The sequence below is a fragment of the Phyllopteryx taeniolatus genome, chromosome 10, assembly GCF_024500385.1.
Source record: "Phyllopteryx taeniolatus isolate TA_2022b chromosome 10, UOR_Ptae_1.2, whole genome shotgun sequence".
Taxonomy (NCBI): Eukaryota; Metazoa; Chordata; class Actinopteri; order Syngnathiformes; family Syngnathidae; genus Phyllopteryx; species Phyllopteryx taeniolatus.
Window position 1 is genome coordinate 10,750,956 of NC_084511.1, and position 22,831 is coordinate 10,773,786.

The 22,831-nt window shown below is 39.4% G+C and overlaps 1 protein-coding gene across 10 annotated transcripts in view; it reads left to right on the forward strand.

The window, feature by feature from the left end:
- Positions 1–22,831, forward strand: part of diaph2 (diaphanous-related formin 2) — a 563,702-nt gene that overhangs the window by 280,323 nt on the left and 260,548 nt on the right. For all 10 annotated transcript variants that reach the window (XM_061787877.1, XM_061787869.1, XM_061787876.1 and 7 more), the window contains 2 exons: positions 15,445–15,546; positions 18,123–18,217. In XM_061787877.1, coding sequence (XP_061643861.1) covers positions 15,445–15,546; positions 18,123–18,217 — 197 coding nt within the window. The remainder of the gene's footprint in view (positions 1–15,444; positions 15,547–18,122; positions 18,218–22,831) is intronic.

Consider the following 22,831-nt stretch of genomic DNA (forward strand, 5'->3'; position numbering starts at 1 on the left):
TTGCTATGTAGCAGAGGATATTAATAGTGGAAAACATTTTGAAATGATTTCATTTTTCATATCACAAAAACATCGCATTTGAACATGGATGTGTAGACTTTAATGTGAGTGATGACACAGTATTAGTTTATTAAATGTGCCCGTTTCTGGAGAAACGTGGTATCAGCACAATTGTTACATTACTGTTTTGACTATGCTTACACTAATTAACATGCACATGGCATGCACACGCATTTCAAAAACCTCCACTTTGACAGTTTTCAGTTGACTTTATGGTTGAGCTCCAAAAAAATCTCTTTTCGTGTAATCAACACCTATAACTGCAGTTTTTCTTCATTTTCAGTCAAAAAAAGTCATATTGAAGACCCAAAATGAACAGTCTATTTTTCTGGATACAAGTACAAACAATATTTGTTGTGTTTCGAGTAGATGTCAGGGCGTTTGATTTAATTTGAAGTTTTGGCCAGACTGTGACCCGTTTACTTGTCCGTTGTATGTTAACACAATCCATTTGCCTCAAGGCTCAACGAAAAAAGCTCCCTTTACTGAAACATCCGTCGGTGTGAACGTGTGGCTAAAAGTGAAGTGTGACACACCAGAGGATTTGTCACGACCTCCACAATGTCACCAAGATGCATCTTGGTGATTGTGTTGCACTGAGAGAATTTTCTGGGAGAAAAAGAAGAGGAATGGCGGCAGGATTGCAGAGTGAGCTTTTGGTTTATGTGACGCTAACAGAGGCATTTATGAGGAGATTGCCGACCCTCATTTTTCTTCTTTGAGCAAGCTGCTTATTTGCCTCAGAAGCCGGTGTGCAAATATTAGCCGTCCTAATGCACCTGCTGCCATCGCGCCAATAAACAACCCCTTCCAATCTGGTTTCCCACCCTGTTTGGCTGTGCACTTCAATTGTCAAACACACGAAGGGAGACAGAAACACAAAAGATGCACATTTTCGCAGTGACTAGCTCTTCAATGGTGTCCCGACAAGGAGTAAACATAGCGGTGGCATGACATCCAAGACTGGTGCTGTTGTCTTTTAATCTAAGATAAGTGTGTTGCTGCAAACTAATGGACTGCTCAGTCGTAGGCCTCCACAAGGCCCACATCAACCCGAGCCACATAGGATAGACTCATCTACGCGTGTTGTTTAGGAAAAGAGATAAAAAGTGCAGCAAGATGGCATGTTTGGTTCTCTTTCGTTCTACATCACATTGCTGCTACTTTCCTTGTTTGTGGCACTCTTTTTAAAGTCGCTCTGTATTTCTAGAATGAAGGTGGGTATGATCATTGCGAACTGGTGGGAGGAAATGGTGGCCAATCAGAGGTCACCATTTTTAGCCATACACTTGAAATACGAATGGACATACAGTTGCCCACACCAAATCCTTAGACATGAATGTTACCAAGGAATATGTGCCAGTTGTTTCAGACATATAATTAAGGCCTTCTTCATATGTGTTGCTTTGTACAACATGTTCAGAGGCAGTGCTGTTTGTGTTTGCTACACAATCTACTGTACACTGCGATAACACGTGGACATCAGGGGGATTTTTTTTTTCTGAGGCTTGCTCCATTCATCAACCTTTGAACAATGAGAGTATTATATCACAATCAAATATATATTTTTTTCTTCACTTTAGTGGATTTCATTGCCAGTACAATGATATTTGATTTGTAAAATCTATTCGATAAGCATTCTGTAATTGCAGTTGGCCAATTAATTTGCCATAGATATGCAGTTACATGAACCAATTAATGGAGGTGCCAATAGCTTTAACTTTGTTTCTAATGTAATATAAACTTTAATTAATAAACGTGGTGATGAAGTGGAGACTCATCAAACAAGCCCTGTGTCCATTAAAGGCCCCAAACCCTCACAAGGCAACCTTATTAAAGCCTGTTTCCAAAAGTGTTTACGAGCCCACCGAGAAAAAAACAGGCAGAAATGCCGAGACATGAAGAAAAAGAAATTAGTTTGTGCAATTAGTTCAAATTAAGAGTATTTAATCCATGAGGAAGGACAATGGGAAGACGTGCTGTTGGAAGGGAGTCAGATAAGTGAGATGGGTGGGAGGGACCGCTTTGCCTCCTTTTGTTTGCCCCCGAAGAAATGAACAAGGGCCCTGAGGCACACGACTAATAAAGATACTCATAATAAAAAAGATGGTTGGTAATATTTGGAAGGGGCCTTGGAAGCGAAGTCCACCTACCTCCAAGAGATTTTTGCTTTGAGAAAAAAATAAATAAATTGCCATTTGGCAGTATTCCTTATTCGAAATCTGAAGTTTCACGCTGTGCTATTTTTCCACGCTGTGCTATTTTAAGCGAAACAAGGTCTAATGTGTTTGACTTTGGAGGGTCTACTGTATGTATTTTGAAGAATTTATAATGTAACTATCATTTCAAAATAAATTCATGACTTATTTTGTGTTTTTGAGTTTTGATCTATGACCTACAATAGATTACGAGACAGTCACATCGATTATATTAATAGGTCTCTTTTTCTGAAAAAGGCCAATGCGAGTGATTGGTATTAGACTTTATTTATTTATTTTTCTTTTAAAGCTATGTATTTCAGTGTAGAGAATAAGTCACAGTACAACTAACCTGCCATTTGGCAGAACATCTAGTATAAAAACTCAATTTGTGGTTTAGGGGCGGGTTGCCAAATGTTTATCTATCTATCTATCTATCATCAAGAGAAAATGTGCTGTTTTATTTTTTTTTATAAAACAATACATCTAGAAAATAATTGTGAACATTGATTGTATTTTAGCCTTTAAAAAAAAAATGACATACTGCCGTACTGTATTACTCATTACAGAAACATGAAAACGCATTTTGGTAATTACCAATGCTGTTAATTAACGGCAGTTTTGGTATAAAACTTACATTTGTTGGTGCTCTAAAGCATTTGTTAAGCACTGTACATTTATTAATTATAGTGAACCGACTCCATTGGGATAAACATGAATCAAAAAGTCCTTATAAATGTGTTTTTGCTTTTCAATAAATAAAATACCATATTTTACTTTGACAGTGGGTGACCCAATAAAACCTTAGTTTGAAAACTTGGTTCAAAAATATTTTTAGGGTAATTCCTTTATGTTGATTTACATTCTGCATGCATCTTTTTTTGTAGCTGTTGTTTTATTCCAGTGTGGTTAGAAGTGTACCAGTGGGGAAGGGAAGTCTAAAGGCATGAGTCAAAATCAGTGCCAGAGTATCTCTGTTTATGCATGTGGCCAAATAAATTAGAGGGAGATCACATGCCATTGGGCTTGTGATTGCCCACGTCGGCTGTTCCCCTTCATCCAGCACTACCTCGTGGACAGCTCACAGCTGCCAAAGCTTGTGCTCTCGCTTTTGATCAGCACATGACACTGACTTAATTAAAGTGTCTGCGCCTCTGATGAGTTGTCCGTTCATTGAACATCAACTCATTTCGGACACCCTGTGGACATGATGCTGACTTTCCAATGTGAGTGTTACAAGGCTCGTCTAGAAATATAAAGTACACCCTTTTTATCCATTTCCAGCATTCGGGTCTTAAGGTTTTAAATCAAGTGAACAATCGTTGAGGTCTTCAATACAGTCAGTAATTGTTGCCAATTGAACTCACACTGCCTCCATGGAAGTCAGATGGATGAGTAGGTGCACCATCAGTGTCTTCCTCTCTTTTCCTATCATGAAAAAAGATGGTAATTGTAAGATCAATTATGACAATTAATTAGTAATCTGCTGAGCTCCTTTGAACTCTCTTGCCATACAAGACTGAAATATTTAAACAAGCACTCAGATGAATTGTGTGGAGAACATTTCAGTGTGGTTTTAGAGATGACGTTACTGTGGAGTCGTCTTCAAAGGCAATTGGTGTTCCAGGAGACTCTGACAAGGGATCACTCCACAGCATTGTGTACATCCACATTTATATTCCAAGCAGTTATGCGATTTAGTAGTTCATCCAACAGTATGTGTTCTGCTGGCCAATGGAGTTACCGTAATTTCCCGTGTATAATACGCACCCCCAAAGTTGAGCTAAAAATTCTCGAGAACCCCTCTACCTATGTATAATGCATTTTTACAAAACTACCCATATGATCAAAACATGAAGTATTATCTGTATTTTGGTAGTTATTTTAAAGAATGATTCTGAAGTTAAGCACTTTATTTGAACACATCATACTTTTTTATTTACTTGCTCTTATTTTGAAATTCACAGCCCTACTTTTATTTTGTAAATGAGAAAACACACAGTTGTGCTCATATGTTTGATTACCCAGGCAGAATTTGTAAGATGTGTACAATTCTTTTAAGAAAACATGAAGGAGCAAAACACATTTAATTTTATTTTAATGGGATTCAAATTAAACTGTCAAGCATTTCAGAAAAGCATTATTATTAAACAAAACATAACCATAAATAAATTAATGATGGTTGTTGTTCAGTCATCAGTCGTATTTATAAAAAAAAAAAAAAAACGTTTTTCACAAATTCTTCCTGGGTATGTAAACTTATGAGCACAATTTTACATATATGCATTCATATGTACCGCTGTCATATTGGAATGAAAGTATAGTATATTTTTCATAGCATCTGCTCCATTTGCACACTGATTGAGGAGTATCTGCAACATAGCATTATAAAATGTATTTATTGGTTGTTTAGCTACAGGTATCAACATGGAGAACCTCATTATGTCAAAATCAAAATTGCAATGAAGTGGATTTATGAGGTTGTCAGTGAACATTGACAATGTACAGGTAGCGTCGGTGTAAATATCTGCTGCTTGTAACGTTCAATACTCGTGAGACCCAAACCTACAGTTTAATATCAATTATAAGAGCAATACTGACCTTAGGTGGAAAAGATGAAACAGACACACGCAGAGGCACATAAGTGGAGAGCCTCAATGACTGTGACTTCAGCGTTTAAATGCAGTTATTGGTGTATCTTAAAGCAGTGACATATTCACGTCACCAGAATTCCTCAAAATAATCACTAGGTGACAGGGAGCAGGCGGCCTTGGGCTTTAGTCATCATGTTTGTGCAAGTTAAGAGACTTGGAATTTTAAAGTACTAAATGTGACTGTCATCATGTTGATTTCTGAGGATGAACCTATCGGTGCTAACAAGTGTGGATTGGACCTGCCTGAAAGGAAAACAAGTCAGTTTACCCCCTCCTCTTGTCCTCATCTCTCAGGAAACCTTGACATTTTCCAACAGAGAAATGTGAAGTATTTTATTAAGTGGCAGACAAATTGGATCAACCTATCGGTTAACCTTCCCTAGAGGATGAAAAGGAGGTAATACGTTAATGTATTAAAAAAATTAAAAATAAAACCCACAGGCATGGTGAGTTATAGTTTTTGCACCGCTTTGGACTTAATAACCATTGCTATATTGCTACAGACACTATACCAACTTTTAGCATGCATTTTATCCAGAAGACACTTCAACATCCTGGATATAATAGTTTGTATAGCCAATTATGAGATTGTATCCCATGTAAATTAGTCAAATCATTCTTAATGTGAATTTACTGTGATGATGCATGAATGCATGAAGTCCCCGTGAATACAAACACATATTTTGATTATTTGTCTCGCACTGAACATTCTATTTTTATCTCCACTAATAGACAATGAGACAAATTGAAAAGGAGCTGGCTGCTTCTCAAAGCAGGGAACTAATGTATGTGGAGTCGAGAGAGGGCATATTTTTCTCTGTCATCTGTAAAAAAGGACTAAATTCCAAGGTATCAGATAAAGCTCAAAGCAGGACAGAATGTTTTTTTTTTTGGTCTCATGTAATAAAGGTCATGTTTGACATGCTAAAAAGCATTTTCTTGCCAGAAGTGGAATGAAAAGAGCAGTATAGTGTTTAAAGTGAAATATAAGTTCAGACAGACAATTGTTATTTGACCTCATGTTTTCAGATTCATCACCAGCAAAAAAAAAACTAATATCTTATTGCGGTGTACATATAATGTTTGTTTTTCTTTCGAAACACTAAGTGTATGTAATAAGTCATTCTTTTTTTTGCAGCTTGTCAATACAAAAGTATTGATACTGTATATCAACAGAGTTGGTGCATGCCCTCTCCTCCAGCCACAGTCTATTCAATGCCAATAATCGTGTCATGTGACAACACTAACCATAACCCTTACCCCTAACCTAAGCCTTACCCCCGACTCTAAAGGCCTTTTCACACCTCAGTTAGCATTGCGCTGTTGACGAACCGATTTATTGTGCATAGGGGACAGGGCCACGAAATGCCTTGGCGAGGCGAGTGCAGAGGATGTTGGATGTGACTGGTGGAGGAGTTATTTGTGAGTGCTATTTTGGCAGAGTTGTACTGTAAACAGCAAAGGAAAAATGGAGGAAGTGGAATAAATATGGTGTCCCACGAGCCCGAGAAAAGATAGAAGAGAAAAAATATGCTTAAATAATAATAATAAATACATATTATATTGAATAAATAATAATATAATATAATTTATTATAATTAAACGCGCGGCACGGTGGCCGACTGGTTAGAGCGTCAGCCTCACAGTTCTGAGGTGCGGGGTTCAATCCCCGTCCCCGCCTGTGTGGAGTTTGCATGTTCTCCCCGTGCCTGCGTGGGTTTTCTCCGGGCACTCCGGTTTCCTCCCACATCCCAAAAACATGCATTAATTGGAGACTCTAAATTGCCCGTAGGCATGACTGTGAGTGCGAATGGTTGTTTGTTTCTATGTGCCCTGCGATTGGCTGGCAACCAGTTCAGGGTGTACCCCGCCTCCTGCCCGATGACAGCTGGGATAGGCTCCAGCACGCCCGCGACCCTAGTGAGGAGAAGCGGCTCAGAAAATGGATGGATGGATAATTAAACGCCTCTGAAACCACTCCCTGCTCAGCTTGAAATAGACCTCGAAGCACTCTTCGTGGGACTGTAGTTTACGAATGAGCGTTAACTATCCCAGATGCTGCTGTGAAATTAGTATGGGATGCACCTATTCCGTTTTTTTAACTTGCTGCTCTTTGTTTCCTACACCCCCTTAAAATATAAGGAAAGCCAGGGCTTTCTTTCGCAACGACTAATGTAAATGTAATGCCATTACCCTTAATGTAAAACACTCCCTGAAAACTCCGTAATACCCACACTATGTGTAATATGTTTGGCACAGGGGTTCCCTGTGCTAAACATATTCTGATCAGTCACTTAGTTGAAAATAACCAACTCACACACACAATCTGACATCGACATTTTGAAACTTCCCCTCAGTTTTAGTGGGTTTTTTTTTCTTTACCAGGCCAATACCTCTAATAAAGACCCTGATGATATGTGTAATCTATCTGTCCAAGGAATAGCCGTAGCGCTAAATTTGTCTTCGTCATCCCCGCCTGATGGTATGAACCCTGCACCAATATTGTCTACTGAATGCTTAAAAGCATAGCCGGGTCTTAACAGACACCGGCGGCAGCCTTTAGGGCCAGTGAGCAAGCCCCTTTCCCAGCAGCGCTGAAGAGCACACGGGGCGCAGAGCGATGCCTTGGCACAAGCGGAGATCGGTGCCCTCCAAGTGATTGGCTGCCGGGATCAATCCATTCGCTGCTCCGGGAGCACGTCCAATCTGAGAAGCAGACTCAGAGCCTTCCCACACTCCCTTCCCTCTGACTAACAGCACACAAGTGGCATGTTTAGATGCAGGGCAGATTATTATACACTTGTTAAAAGATGCAGGTCACTGACAGTGCTCTGGGTTATTGATTAAAGCGATTGTTTCATTTGCTTGTTTGTGTTTTGCCTTAAGACTAATGTTCTCTCTTTTGAAGAAATACGTTTTCTGTGTGTCAGTTCAGATTTCATTAACTTGAGTCTACCTGGAAACATTTCTCCAACACATGAATACAAATGCGTTACGTTATTATAAAGTATAACCTGAGGTAAAATAAAAAAATAAATTAATAAAGAAATAAATAGCAGGGATGCTTGTCAACCTCTGATTGATTCTTTTTCCAGAACAATTTCTGCCATAGAAACATTTTTAATGCAGATATTATATTATATTTCCATTATTTCCTTTGGTATATTGTCAAACTGTGGTCATCATAAAACCCGTATTAACTCTACGGGCAGTGTTTTACATAACATTTTATTATTCTTACAATTATTAAAATAAGCTAATCACTGTTAAATTAATACACTTTTTATCTTAATTTCTCGTGTATAATGCGCATCACCCCCACAAAATACAGATAATACTTAATGTTTTCATCATATGGGTAGAAGCAAAATCATCCATTGTAAAAATGCATTATACATAGGTAGAAGGGTTTTCCAAAATTTTGAGGTCAATTTTGGGGGTGCGTATTACACATGGGTGCGCATTATAAACGAGAAATTACGGTAAACCCTCTCTTAATGACAAATAAGGAGGACTTTAATATACAGTAATTGCGTTATAATGTATGAGTACCCAAAAATTTGATGGGATAAGATGAAGAATAATCCATCCATCCATCTATTTTCTTTACCGCTTATCCTCACTAGGGTCCCGTGCTGCTGGAGCCTATCCCAGCTATCTTCGGGTGGGAGGCGGGCTACACCTTAAACCGGTCGCCAGCCAATCACAGGGCACATAAAAATAAACAACCATTTGCACTCACATTCACACCTATGGGCAATTTAGAGTCTCCAATCAAGGAGGAAACCGGAGTGCCCGGAGAAAAGCCACCCAGGCACAGGGAGAACATGCAAACTCCACACAGGCGGGGCTGGGATTTGAACCCCAGTCCCTAGAAGTCTGAGGCAGATGTGCTAATCAGTCGTCCACCGCGCCGGCTGTAGAATAATTGTTTCAAAAATATTTAATCGGTGCGGCCCTACACTCTTTGATAACAGGTGATAAAGCAGACAGCTAGTCCACAGTTAACTTCAGCAGTCGATAATGCATAGAGGCACAGACACCCCTTGTTGTGACCAGTCCTTCTTTTGGAATAAGTGTCAAAAAAATCTAAAGAAAAAGCATACCTTGCAGATTAAATCATTTCATGGTGGTGGAACCGACATCATGCATGACACCAATCCATGCCCATGTTTTTTGAGTACATTATTACTGAAAGTAGCTAAGCATATCTTGTTCGGCTGTTAGGTCAAGCAGAATGGAGGATCTGTATCCCTTTTATGCCGGAACAGTTTTACTGTGTCACAGTTTAGTTTTTAAGCTTCCGCTGAGGTTTCTTAGTATTATAATTGAAGTTTATTGAGAATCAGAGTCGAACAGAACAAAGTTTTTAGAAGGGGGAGGGAAACGAAGACAAAAGACAAAGCACTAATTGTAAACAGGATGAGAAAAGTAAGTCATTACATTATCTACAACAATGAAACATTAAATATGAGTGTTGCATGGAGCTGTAGTGTTACACCCTGTGAGGGAAGGACAGGACATGCTAGAGCAGGACAAGGACAGGAGAAGAAGCATGCAGGACAAGGGTCGTGAGCCCGGCTGTACAACTGAAGTGTGGTGGGATTAACTATGTAAATTATAAAAGACTACAGGACGAGAGTATAAGTGAGGGGATACACAAGCAATTTGCATATTCATTACTTAGTTGTTCCAATAAGTGAGTGGTCCCACACCCAGTGAAATAGTCCCAGGGGTGGGTTCCTGCGGAGACATGCAAGTGAATTGACACCGTTTTACATGCACAAAGACTGACAGAAGTGTCCTGTAATTACTGTGCCCGCACTGCGGAGGCTGAGGACCCCACCCAATCAAACGAGGGGCGGGATCGGGCCCAGGGGTCGACCCGAGAGCAGCCTGGTGGACGGGACACGTCCCACCCCGAGGAACCCAGGGCGGTCCGCCGGCCCCACCGAGGCGCCCCGACAACTGGCCACCCGGTGGGGGCCGCAGGGAAAGCAAGAAAATACACCCACTCAATACCGCATATCATGTCAATCATGATTGTATGCTTCTTCTCATCTGTTATTTTGACAGACTGAAACTACATGAGACAGTTATGAAAACTCTTAGCTTTTGGTTCATTGACATAATAATGTAATTTGCTTTTTGTTGTGGTAGTAGCTTCAAAATAAAATATCTTCTATCAAATTCCAACAATGTTTTGTTGGACTTAGATGAAGTGATTGTGGAGTCCATTTGGGTAAAATTACCCGATTGTCGTGTTTGAGAAAGCTATCTGGGGTCATGTGAAGTTTGTCAAGCTTTATTCAGACCAGATGTGCAGGGAGTCATGATGCTAAAAATCCACCCTTGGGATCTTTTGTTCAGACAATTGAATGACCTCAGGCTAGTAACAGAGTCCTCAGTCTCTCTCAATTAGTTTAAAGAAGTCTAAAGAAGAACAACATGACATCAGCTGTGGGAAGTTGTGCTACATTCACACGATGACAACTCCACCGTGCAGCATGAATCTGCTCAGGTCAAATCTGGCATTGAAACAGGAGTTAAGAACATTCAGAAAGAGATTATCCATCTCAAGGCACTTTCTTTATTAAGTTTAGAACAACTGGACAACACATGCATAGGCACTTTTCAGAATGAGGCACTGAAAGCTCTGAATTAATGCAGTGTGAGGAAAACCATTAACTTGACCAGATTTTGTAATTCCATCTTAATTCAATACTTCCTGTGGTCAAATGTGGTCACAACAATCACCTTTAAAAAAAGATTTCACTGAACACTTGTCCAGAATTGCTCCAATTACCTGTAAACAATTGTATTTTTATCATCAGTGTTTAGTGTATAGAAAATATGATAACATGCTGCTAAATCCAAGTTTTTGGGCAGCCCCAATTTTCAGTTCCAGTCTATGTTGCCTTGCCTTTGAATATGTTTCAGACAATAAGCTCTCACCATGGTATCCGGTGGCATCCGAAAGTGAACATGTGGCAATGTTTAGCTTGGTAATACCGTGTGTTTTAATGGACATCTTGTGGGAGATGTCGCATGGAAGGCAACCAAGATGCTGAGTATGGGCCAGCAGAACATGCTTAATGTTCAAGTGCTGGAGAACTCTTGTTATCACAAAACATCCAGAGGGAAAACCTCAATCCAAAACCCACAAGGCATAATACGGATGCTAATTGATCTTGAGGAAACCAAATGTGTTTTTGCGCTCGCGTTCATTTGTTTTCCCAACATAATCTCTATTAATTTGGTGACTCTGTTTTGGCATGGAGGGAATGCTTTTACCTTCCCCTCAGTTAATAGGATGTGTTACAGTATACAGTTACACTCTTTAGAGAATTCTCCTTATGTGCTTGTTTGGAGTTAGTCTGAATCATTCAGGTGTCTTAAGTTTTACTTAAATATTTGTAGAAAAATGCACCATGATTAAATAAAAATAACAACTTAAAGCATTTGTTTTAGTATCTCAATTGTGTATGGCCAATTATAGAACAATAATTGTCAAGAATGTATGCCTCAGGGGGGAATTTTTTACCATAAATGTGCTTTGCTGACCTCGATAAGACTGCTTGATGAATACTTATTGTAATAGACTGTATCTTACAGAAGTAAAAATGCCCTTTTGCACCAGAATTGTTACGCAGTGGTGCTAGCGGTAGTACTGTTATTTTGCAATTATCCCATGCTATGTTTACCTGATTGGTAGAAGCATAATGTGTCTCATTTGGGCTTTTTGAGTCGATAAAACATCATAAATTACCCTTTGCTGCACAATCACTATATGGATCATATAAGGGATTATTTTGCCATGTTAAAATCTGTACAAGTGGGATGGTTTTGTTGTCGTAGTATTAGACTGTAGCCGCTGGGCTACTTGCCGAACACGTTTAGATATTGGCAAGGACGGTGGTCAGATGTTACTGGTCGTCACTGTTCGACAGGGTAAGATCACTGGCAGAACATCAAGTTAATGAGTGTGCATGTTTTGGAGGATACACAAAACGTTGTGTCAAGTGTAAAGTTTACTTGTAATAATTTATAATATGAGATCAATTGCTTTTTGCCAATCCTAGTTGAAATGTCCCTGCCATCATGTGTGGCAAAATATAGTCAGCCAGTACAGTCCGAGGATCATGATTTGAGCATGCAAATTACTGTGAGGAACAGGGTTCGAGACTATTCAGAATTGTTTTTTGTTTTTTTTAATAGAAGTACGATGGCTTCAGACTTAACATTTTAGGGGCAAAAGCATACATTTTAGGGGTGGACACTGTAAATCGATTTGAAAACTAAATATTCACCTTTCCTCTAATTTTCGGTGTATTACTGATAGGGATGGAACAATATCTAAATCTCACAGTTCTGTTTTATCTTGGTATCAATCTAATGGTACAATAATTATTGCGATATGGGGAAGCTCACGGTATTGCATGAAGACTCACAGTACAGGCGGGCCGAAGAAGCGCACGCAGGAGAACCGAACGACCTCTCTTTTTCTTGCCGACTAAGATATTGCAGGTTTCTTGGGGACTGGGATGATGGTGGAGCGTTTGGAACAGGATGGTACTTCGCACAGTTCCAGGGGAGGCGGGATTTTCAGAGCACTCTAGCGACACACCCACAGCATTTGGAAGCTCAAAGAATGTCCCAATTCTTCATTTTGAAGCCTGATTTCACATACCTTGCAATCTATTCATTTATTGTCCGGCTTGTTAACATTACTGTTTTTCTGTGGTGTGTTGAATTTACAAAAAAAAAATAAAAAATTGGGGCCTGTTTTGTGCCACAAAAATCTGAATCTAAAGGTAATGTTTAGGCCAGCAGTGCCAAATTACGTGTTTTCCCGATTGTTGTGGGTATCGACAGCAGAATTTGCAGTTCATTGAATTAATACCAAAGCCAGGCGAACTCTCGTAGCCACTCATCCCGGAAAAACACAATGTTGTACCATTTTTCTCACAAATCGAGTCTGACTCAATTTCAGGATTTGTCTACTCTGGCACACCACGTTTATTGGGAGAAAGAATGCAATGATACTCTTCTTGATCATTGCTCATTGTTTATAAGAGTGCAACCTGTAAATTTGCAGGATCTGCCTCATTTCAGACATTAGCCAATCACATTAGCCAATCACATTGGTAACCTCCCCCCACCTTCTCTCACAAACATCAACCTGCCTTGTTCTTTGGTGCTTGGCTCCTTTCTTCTTTCGGAGTTAATGTCGGTTTTGCAAACCGGCTCATTTATACATTGTCTCCAACAACTGGGCTGAAGTGTGGAGCATAAGTTTGTCAGCAACATAAAATATTTATGCCCTGCGATTGGCTGGCGACCAGTTGAGGGTGTAACCCGCCTCTCGTCCGGAGATAGCTGGGATAGGCACCAGCACACCCGCGACCCTGTTGAGGATAAGCAGAACGGAAGGTGAATGAATGAATGAATAAAATATCTAATAATAATTTATATATAAAAAAAATCAACACATTTACTTATCGCATATGCACATGAACATGAAAAATTGTATTCGCACTTGCTCAAATTTATGAGCAAAATATGACCATTTAGGGGCAGTGTGGAACCCTCGAGGAACTAGTGTTTTTTTTTTTTTTATTGATAACTATCATATCTACTGTATGTATTTCATTACATATTAATATTTTATTACATGTTCACCACTTCTGAAGTTGTTTTACAAAGTGCATCGTATAATACAGTATGTTTGGTTTGACATAACCATTGGAATGATAAACGAGGTACTTTGGGGCCTACAATTACATCTACCAATCACGTTCGGAAGCCAAATACAACCTGCTTGATGATACAGTAGTAGGCACACAATTACACACATAATATTACATGTGCATGCCTTTTAGCACTACTGATTTGTATAAATGCTCCCCTCCCTCATGTTACGTGTTGACAGCGAGGCGTTGGAGCGAGGCAGGTGCCTTCAGCGCTGCTTCCTCTGGCTGCCCAGGAGATGCTGCCTCTTTGATTGTTTCTTCAAACACGAGACGCATGGTGCTCGGGAACGGGTTGTTTGTTCTACGTTTCTTGGGAGACTCCTCCTGGGATACCCTTCCTATTCCTTCTGCGCAGTTATTAGGATTATCAACAAAATCTGCCACCGCTCCCACAAATAGACACAGAGGAGGCCTGTTTTGAGATTATAATGTCACATCGAATTGCTGTAAAATTCAAAAGTCACTTTTTCATTCGTACGCCCAAGTTGGCCAAGTTTCTTCCAAAATGTCATGTTACTGGTTGTTTTTATTTGAAAGTAAGTAGTTATATTAGGTTGCCTTTGCTGGACTGTAATGTGTTACTCTTCATTACTTCTACGTAATTTCACCTTCACTAGAATAATGACCTATTAGAGGAAATCCATTCATCCATCCATCTATTCATTTTCTTCCGCTTATCCGGGGTCGGGTCGCGGGGACAGCAGCTTCAGCAGGGAAGCACAGACTTCCTTCTCCCCAGCCACTTTGTCCAGCTCTTCTGTTGGGATCCCGAGCCGTACCCAGACCAGCTGGCAAACATAGTGTCTCCAGCGTGTCCTGGGTCGTCCCCGGGGCCTCCTCACGATTACAAATAGTAATAGTCTTAATAGGTCTGCTTTCCATTGAACTGTTTTCATTGTTATTTTTTTTTTTTTACAAATACAAATAATGGAATTTTCCTTTTAATAGTGTAAAAAATGTCACTTCCATTGAGTTCTGCAATGGCATTTTCCCAGAAGATATATTTTGACCGATCTGATCTTGTCTATTCAACACCGTGCCCTAGATAAATTCAAAACACCACGACCACCACCAAAAACAACAACAAACAATAGTATGTATTTGTACTCACGCTGAGCAACATCACGACCAAACGACCAACCAGTGGTGCTGATATAGTAATTGATTTTATCGTGCAGTGACACGTTAAAAGTCATCACTAAAAAGCCTGCCAATGACAGTACAGTCGGACCTGACATGACTTAATGAGGAACCCAAGTCAGAGTGACAGGACCAATACATGCTGACTGAATGAATGGAAACATGGATGATTTATGACATGTTAATAGGTCAGGCATATGGAATATATGTCATTGTAAGTTGCATTACTGATATTGTAACGTGTAAATAATTACCAAAATTGCATTGATAATGCCTTAGATTAATGGTTCTCATTTAGTCTTTCTTACCTTGAGACACACTTGTCTTCATGGTAATAGTCATTACCACCAAGTCAAACCAAGTTATTATTATTAGTTTTTTTAAATATAAAAATATCCTTCCAACACATGTATGTCATCTTATTAAACATAAACACATTTAATTATGTGTGCAAAATTCATTTCAGAGCAGATTGTTACAGAGAAGGAACATATTATTTGCGTTTATAAAACAAAGTAAAATGATGTGTGCTCATGAACCAGCGTACCAAGAAATGCAATTTGCGTTGAGTTGAGGCCTGTTAAAAAAAATACTATTTATAGTAATAGTCATGCAATATCCTCTTGTCTTTTCTTGTAGTGAGAAAGGACACAAAAGACGAGCCTGACGACAGAATGACACAGTTTAAGAAGAAGGCAAAGGAGCTTCGCATTTTGGATGCCAAGACTGCGCAGAATCTATGTAAGTATACTGTATGTCCATATTGTCAACCATGACTTTTACTGGTGACTTTTTTTTTCTCGGCATCCATGAACGTTTCAGCTGGTTGATCAATAGGGGCTCACTATTGATGGTGTTTTTACCCTGGCCTTTGGGGACTTGGGCAGTTGTTAACAGTCACCACAAGTGTCTATGGATTATGCGCACACTAGCTGTCTTTTAGCATGTGTAAAATAGATTCTTAACACAAGCGAGCCCTTGGGCTACATGTTAGCAATTTGAATCTCCAGGGGCCTCAATTGTTTGGTTAATGGTGTATTACCTCCACACCCCATGTGCTCTCTTTTGTTATAGTGTAAGGAAGCAATACTGTGCACACACAGAAAACTAAAACAAAAAATGATACACACCACCTTATGTCCCCCTTATTTTTGCAGTCATTTGTTTCCTCAACTTCCAACTCATGACGCCGTTTGGCAAATTATCAAAGTCTGATGAAGACACACAAACTCAACATATGTTCCCAACATATGGACCACGCGGGTGTCGTGGATTCGCGGCTGTGACAATGTTAAATTTTGCCAATGCCATCGCTCGTTAGAAATGTGAAGCAACAAGAGGTTTAGATCCCTCCAACGCCATTTGGCTTTAAGGCTTTCCAGGGTGAAATTAAAGCTTAGTCGCCAAACAGAAAAGGAGGTCCTCTAATGGAGCCCTCTGAACAACCTATTTAAACATTTTAACATGACATGTTCGAGTTGCGGCGACAGTGATTGCAGTAGCCAGCAGGCCATAATTTGACTAGAACCAATCTGTTGTGTTGGACTGATCACCGCAAACATTTGTGATAGTGTATAAGCAGATGAACAAAAATTAGATATTTTCAGTTATTTTACCCATGACTTTACCAGGATGCATATGTACATATCATGCAGCTCTCACACTTGTTGTAAGAATCCCATCAGAAGAGGGAAAACACCCACTGGGTACCAGTAGCGTGTTTCCACACATAATCGCTCTTGGCGTTTATTTACTTAACTACAGAGAGCACGAGGTGTCTGATAGGGGTCCAAAGGCTGTTTTTCATCCTTTAAGAGTTTGATTCTCCAAGGTTAAGGCCTCAATTAACAATTTCACTGAAATGTTAAATAGAAAGGTCTTCAAAAAAGGCCATTGTTTTTTACTTGGGTAAAATCAGCTGACCAAAGTTATAGTAATGTGCCAGTTTTGTTTTGTTGAGGATAGATAAACTATATGGAAATCTGTAAAATCACTGTAAGAAAATAATATCCATATTAACTACATAATACTTATTTTATTTTCATTAAATTCACAATGGTTAAGGAATAGTTCTTAAAAGATTGGGATGTGATATTGAGCCTTTATCTTCTCACTTATATTGAATGAGAGGTTGCCTTAAAAAAAAAAGTATTTGTTTCGGCTTCTTAAACTTGCAGCTACTTTATTATTATTATTAATATTATTATTAGATGAAGTTTTTTTTTACAATGTATTTGGTATATATTGTATGAATAATATTATATAATTGTTAAAAATACTAGCGCTATACTTTTAGTCAGACCAATATCATTACAATCATGAGTACTCACCGATACTGATACGAGTTTTTTTTATATATACATACGATTCCAATTAACATAATGACAGATAACTGTTGACAAAGATCATTCTTTGTTTCTAATACACATGATGATTTGCCGATGTGTAAAACCGTGGCAGTATCGGCCCAAAGGCTGGCGAGCAGGACTTACTCATTGTCAGATTTATTTTGATTTATTTTGCCTTAAGTATCGGTTGCTGGTAACGGAAGCTTTCATGAGTGCCCACTACTTCGAAATAAGGCTGGTATCTGCCCGATACCTGGTATTGGTACTCGCCCATTCCTAATACTATACTAATAGAATATGTTACAATCCAATAGCTAATTAAATATTCTATCGGATATTTTATTTTCTGTTGTATTTACAGCCCATGTCACTCTTATCAGCGGAGAAAATATTTTATGTTTTCTGCAATTCCCAATTCCTTTCAATGTGGAAATGTTTACCAGATTTGCTGTGCAGCCTCTTTAAACTCCAAACTAAACGTCAGCCTTACAGATGCCATGTCAGCGCTGTTAGCGGTGTGTGTTGTATTAAACACAACCACCGTAACACATGTTGATATCTGTCGTACTAAAGGTAATAGTGGCACCGGATGGGGACAGTGAAGATGTTTATTTGAGGTGGGATGTTTATATAGTTGAGTGGACAAACCATAGTGAAAAATATGGTATTTTCCAATGTATATTTACTCCCATACCCACAAAAAGGCCTGGCTTCAACATCTACAATGCAACTTTAATGTTATTATTTGGTTTGTTGGCAATACACAATAACTTCACTTTGTCACTATCAATGGTAAGACTCTGTTTTGTTCTCATATTTCCACAGACTTTGTTCTCACAAGTGACACGTTAGCTCGTTTTTTTTCATTTTGTTTTTGGAATGTGCTGAAATGGCTCTTTGAAACTGATGGTCCAACAGAACAAAAAGGAAATTGCACTCTTTTTTTCTTCTTTCTCTCCATCTCAACAGCAATTTTCTTGGGCTCGTTCCGCCTGCCTTATGAAGAGATCCGAGACATTGTGCTTCAGGTGGACGAGGAACGACTCAGCGAGTCACTCATCCAGGTAAGACAGATATGCCGCAGAGTGTGCCCGCGCCTTCTCTCCCACACATAGGCACGCCCCTCATTATGACTTTACTTTTACTTTTTTGTCGCTGCTTTTATACAACTAGAGTGTTTTGCTATCCTTCAAGTTAAATTGCACGACAAAATACAAATTTTGTCAGCATTTCCCCAAATTGTGTCCCAGAGATGGCTATTTAGAATATGCACAGATCCACACACGAATTGGCAAGTGTAATTTCGTTATAGTTTTTGTTTAGTGATAAAGTGCTGCCTCCATGACAATCAATGCTTTTACTGCGTTTATGGGCTCTCACTTTTTTTTTTTTTTCACACTTTGGGCTGCACCTTTGACAAATAGTCCCCTGGCAAATCCCTTTCACAGTTAACGAAAGCTGTCAACCTCACAGTAGAGTGTGCGGGGTGAGCAGTGGCTCATTTACATGAGAAAGGCTGGCCCCTTGAAAAATGGCTTGAGTTCAGCATGTCTAAAAGAAAAACAAAATGGTGTTCAAAGTTATGATTATTGATTTCTGGGTTATTTTGACAAAAAAGCATGTCACACAGACACCACCAGGGAACTGATTTAAATTATGAAAAATGCATAATATGTCTCCTTTAAGTACTTGCACTAAATGTGGAACCCCAGAGAGTGGAAAGAAATGGGGCCGTGTCTCTCTGAGCATGGCGACCCCGACACCATTTAAAATTTGCTTTGATCTGTGTTTGGCATAAGCCGGTCTCCTCATTTTCCGTTGGACCATGGAGACCCCAACATTCATCGCGTCATAATGGATGATGAAGGACTGGGCTTGGCAAAGTCTCCACAACTCCACCCTCTTTTCCTCCAGCCTTTTATCTCAAAGCATGATTGATGAGCTCACTAAAGGCTATTTCTTTTTGCTCCCTTTTTGCTATGTTGGTTGTCTGGGATCTGAAAACAGAAGCGTGTACATGAGATAAAGAGGCATCATTGTGCACTTCAGACTGTCAATAGGTTTAATCGGAGGCAATCCACAGACCACCCCTACTGGGTCTTTATGTCGAGTTCTGATAACCTGGTGGAAAGGTGCCAGATGCTCCTGGTGTGTGTCTTTAAATCTGTCCATCGGTAATGCTCGTTGTCCACATCATTTCGGGCAGAATAAGGACTCCAACCTCATACCTTTCATTTTGATGAACTGATGCAACTTTAGGTTGCATTAGATCATTGAATAATATTTCTTTACAAATGCCATCACATATCCTGTATTTTCAAAGTATCTGTATGGGAATTGGTAGGGTTATATAGAGTCAATAATGAAAAAAGATGGGGATATTAAAATATATAACATTTCTTAATTAAAGGTCCCATATTTTGGCTATTTAGACCTCAATAGAGTGACTCTCTAACATGGACTTAGTATAAAAGTGTAAATTTCAATTCAAACAACACCTTGGTTTTGTAATACATGTGTCCAGAAAAGGCCCCGCTGACAGCAACTTCTGTTAGACCCAGTTTTGTATCCACTTTGTCCGTATTTGGCTAAGACCGCCCAGTTTCCTCTGATTGGTTGCCTCCATGTAGAAGACCTAACCCTCGCTACTTGTGAGAGCACATGTGTTTGTTATGTTGACAGCGCTGGCTCAGGAGCGGAGAGGTAGGTAGAGATCTTCGCTAGGGACTTAAATGAGCTCGAGAAATTCGAATGACCTGAATTCAGGTCTCGGCAGAAAAACATATGGATAATATTACATCCAAAATACTAGCAAAAGTTGGTTTGGTAAAATATAGCACCTTTAAAGACATTTTTGACATTTTTAATATGAAGTATATATTTACATTATATTCATTTATCATCTTTCTTTTTTAAATAAATGTCTCACAGATTTTCACATTAGAGTTGTTACCATCATTATGTTAAATAAATTGGGCATTTTCTTTGTAAAATTAGCATGTGTAGCTGTGAATTTTATTAGGCTGTAATATTTGTATAACATCATTGCAAAAAAACAAGATTGTTATATATATATATATATATATATATATATATATATTTATTATTATTTTTTTTTATTTTGAATAAAAAGGTAATTGTGACAACAGGGTCTACTTACATGATACACCTGAACTAATAATAAGGACAGGTAAATAATCACCACCTAATTGTCTCGTAAAACATGACTAAATAAATCATTACTCATCTGACAAGCAAGCCGGGGAAACTGATTAATGGAAGGAATAGCCAAAATGGAAGAAATCAAGGAAGCAAGGGGTGTTCATAATGCATATGAAACTCTGTAACTCAATCTTATTATCGTCCTTCTCGGCTGACATGTCTAATGTAATGATTTGTCAGCAGAATGTGGCAGTGCATTGGCCTTGAAGTACCCGAACGATGTGTCACCCTGGCAGAATGGATAGATAGGAGTTGATTGGCTCTCCTTATTCTGCATTAGGGCCCATCAATGCCTCCGAGATTATGTACCTGTGGCGGAATGCTGCCAGACAGACGGGTGCTCCCCATTCATCCAAACTCCATTTGAATCCCTGCAATTCCACATATGCTCCCCCCAACCTCCTCGCCATCCCTCCCCATTCAGCCTGTGTACAAACATATTTACACTTCATGCAAATGGAGAGAATATGTCAATTATGCCCTCTGCCTCGGGTGCCAAATTTCATTTATTATCCAAGTGATAAAAATGCGTAAGGTTCGTGTGCATGGGCAAACTGGCAGACATTTGTGTGCAGTCCCGCACACCCCTCCTATCTCATTTGTCAACAAGGTCCACCGTGTCAGTGGACAGGGGGTCACCTCTGTGCATCAGGTCAGCTCTATCAAATACACACTTTAGTTACATAACATCATACCTGGCAATGTGATGTAAAAGTGGGAAATGTGGTATCGGTCTGATGGTCTGACACTATCCATTGGCGGGATAACAGTCCCGCCAATCCCAGGAGAGTGTTGGTGTTTGTGTTTCAGGAACCCGCTTTCATTGCATGGTCGGCCTCTCCCGTTGTTTTTATTCATGGCATGACCATGACCATGACCTTGCTGTCATTTCATTATTTTCTGCACTGCTTCTGTGTTTGCTTTTAAAGTACATCATCCTCCTTTTGCTTTTTTGCCCAAAGGGGGGGAAAAAAAATAAAATAAAATCTTAACTGACTTTATAATTACCAATCCTTTCCAAAGGATCACAATAACAGCAACAGATATTATTGAAGGGGAGTTTGCAGTTTTAAAACCACTAGCAATATTTAAATGTAGTTCACTAATCCTCTACCTGTCTCTGATCAAAGCTGTGCCCCTAACTGTTGTGCAAAAGCGCAATTCTCAAACATGACCATTGATAATGGCATGCAATTATGAAAGTGCATAGTTGTGATAAATAGTCACAGAGAACACTTTCAAGTTCAACAAAATAGCATCGCTAGCAATAATAGGATAGCATTAGCACTGTAGACAAGCCAAGGTTATCCACGGGCTGCTACATTGGTGCATAACTTATTTGTAAAAAAAGTGTTATGAAAATATATTATGAAACAGTTATCAATTTGAATATTTTTTTCTTTGGTTTTCTTTGGAATACACTTCTTTTTCTGATTGATTGTTCGTACCCGAGATGGACAATTGTTTTACCGTTTTACTTACGTTCTGCCCTAGTAAATACTCCATCCATTCATTGATCGCCAGCCAATCGCAGGGCACATATAGACAAACAACCATCCGCACTCACATTCACACCTATGGACAATTTTGAGTTTTCATTTCATTTCACCTATGATGCATATTTTGGGAGTGTGGGAGGAAACCGGAGTACCCGGAGAAAACCCATGCAAGCACGGGGAGAACATGCAAACTCCACACAGGCGAAGGGCGGATTTGAACCCGGGTCCTCAGAACTGTGAGGCAGGTATGCTAACCAGTCGTCTACCGTGCCGCCCCTAGTAAATACTGTGTAGTTGAAATCTAATGGTAGCTCTCAATAAAAGTGTGACAGTGTCCAGTGAGAATCCCAACTCACACTTTATGTTCAGTTTGGTACTGTTTCACTCCAAATCGCACATTTTCAAACATTTACCCGATTTCAATCACAACCAGTGGGTTAAAATCTTAATTTCCACCTATTTGTAAATTAAAATGCAAATCCAAACTTTCTACGTGCATCCTATAAATCAAACAAGCGGTCTTGGGACACTGCATTCCTATGATCACAGAGTCCTTTATGACCAATTGTGGTTTGTTTCAGGCATATCTGCCTAGTCACATCAATGCTAATCTCTAAACTGACCTCAGTGAGTGAGAGCCAGTGTATAATCAAAGGGCAGTAAGTATACAGTAAATCACAGCAGCATTTGTCAGCCACTCAGTTTTCCACGTTGTGTCAAAATGCACGCAAACACCTGATGCAGAAACAAAAGAGATATCAGACTTTGTCGACTGCTACATTAATATTGCTTACCCTCATCCTGACTCAGACTGAACCATCTGATGGAGCCAACATGAGGGACTTATCACTAAATGTTTAAGCATGCCCTCTTTTTGCCGTGTGTATTTGGTGAGCTAATCCTTGTCAGTGGATGATGTTGCCCTGGGGGCTTGTTTTGTAGGATATCAGAGTGGCC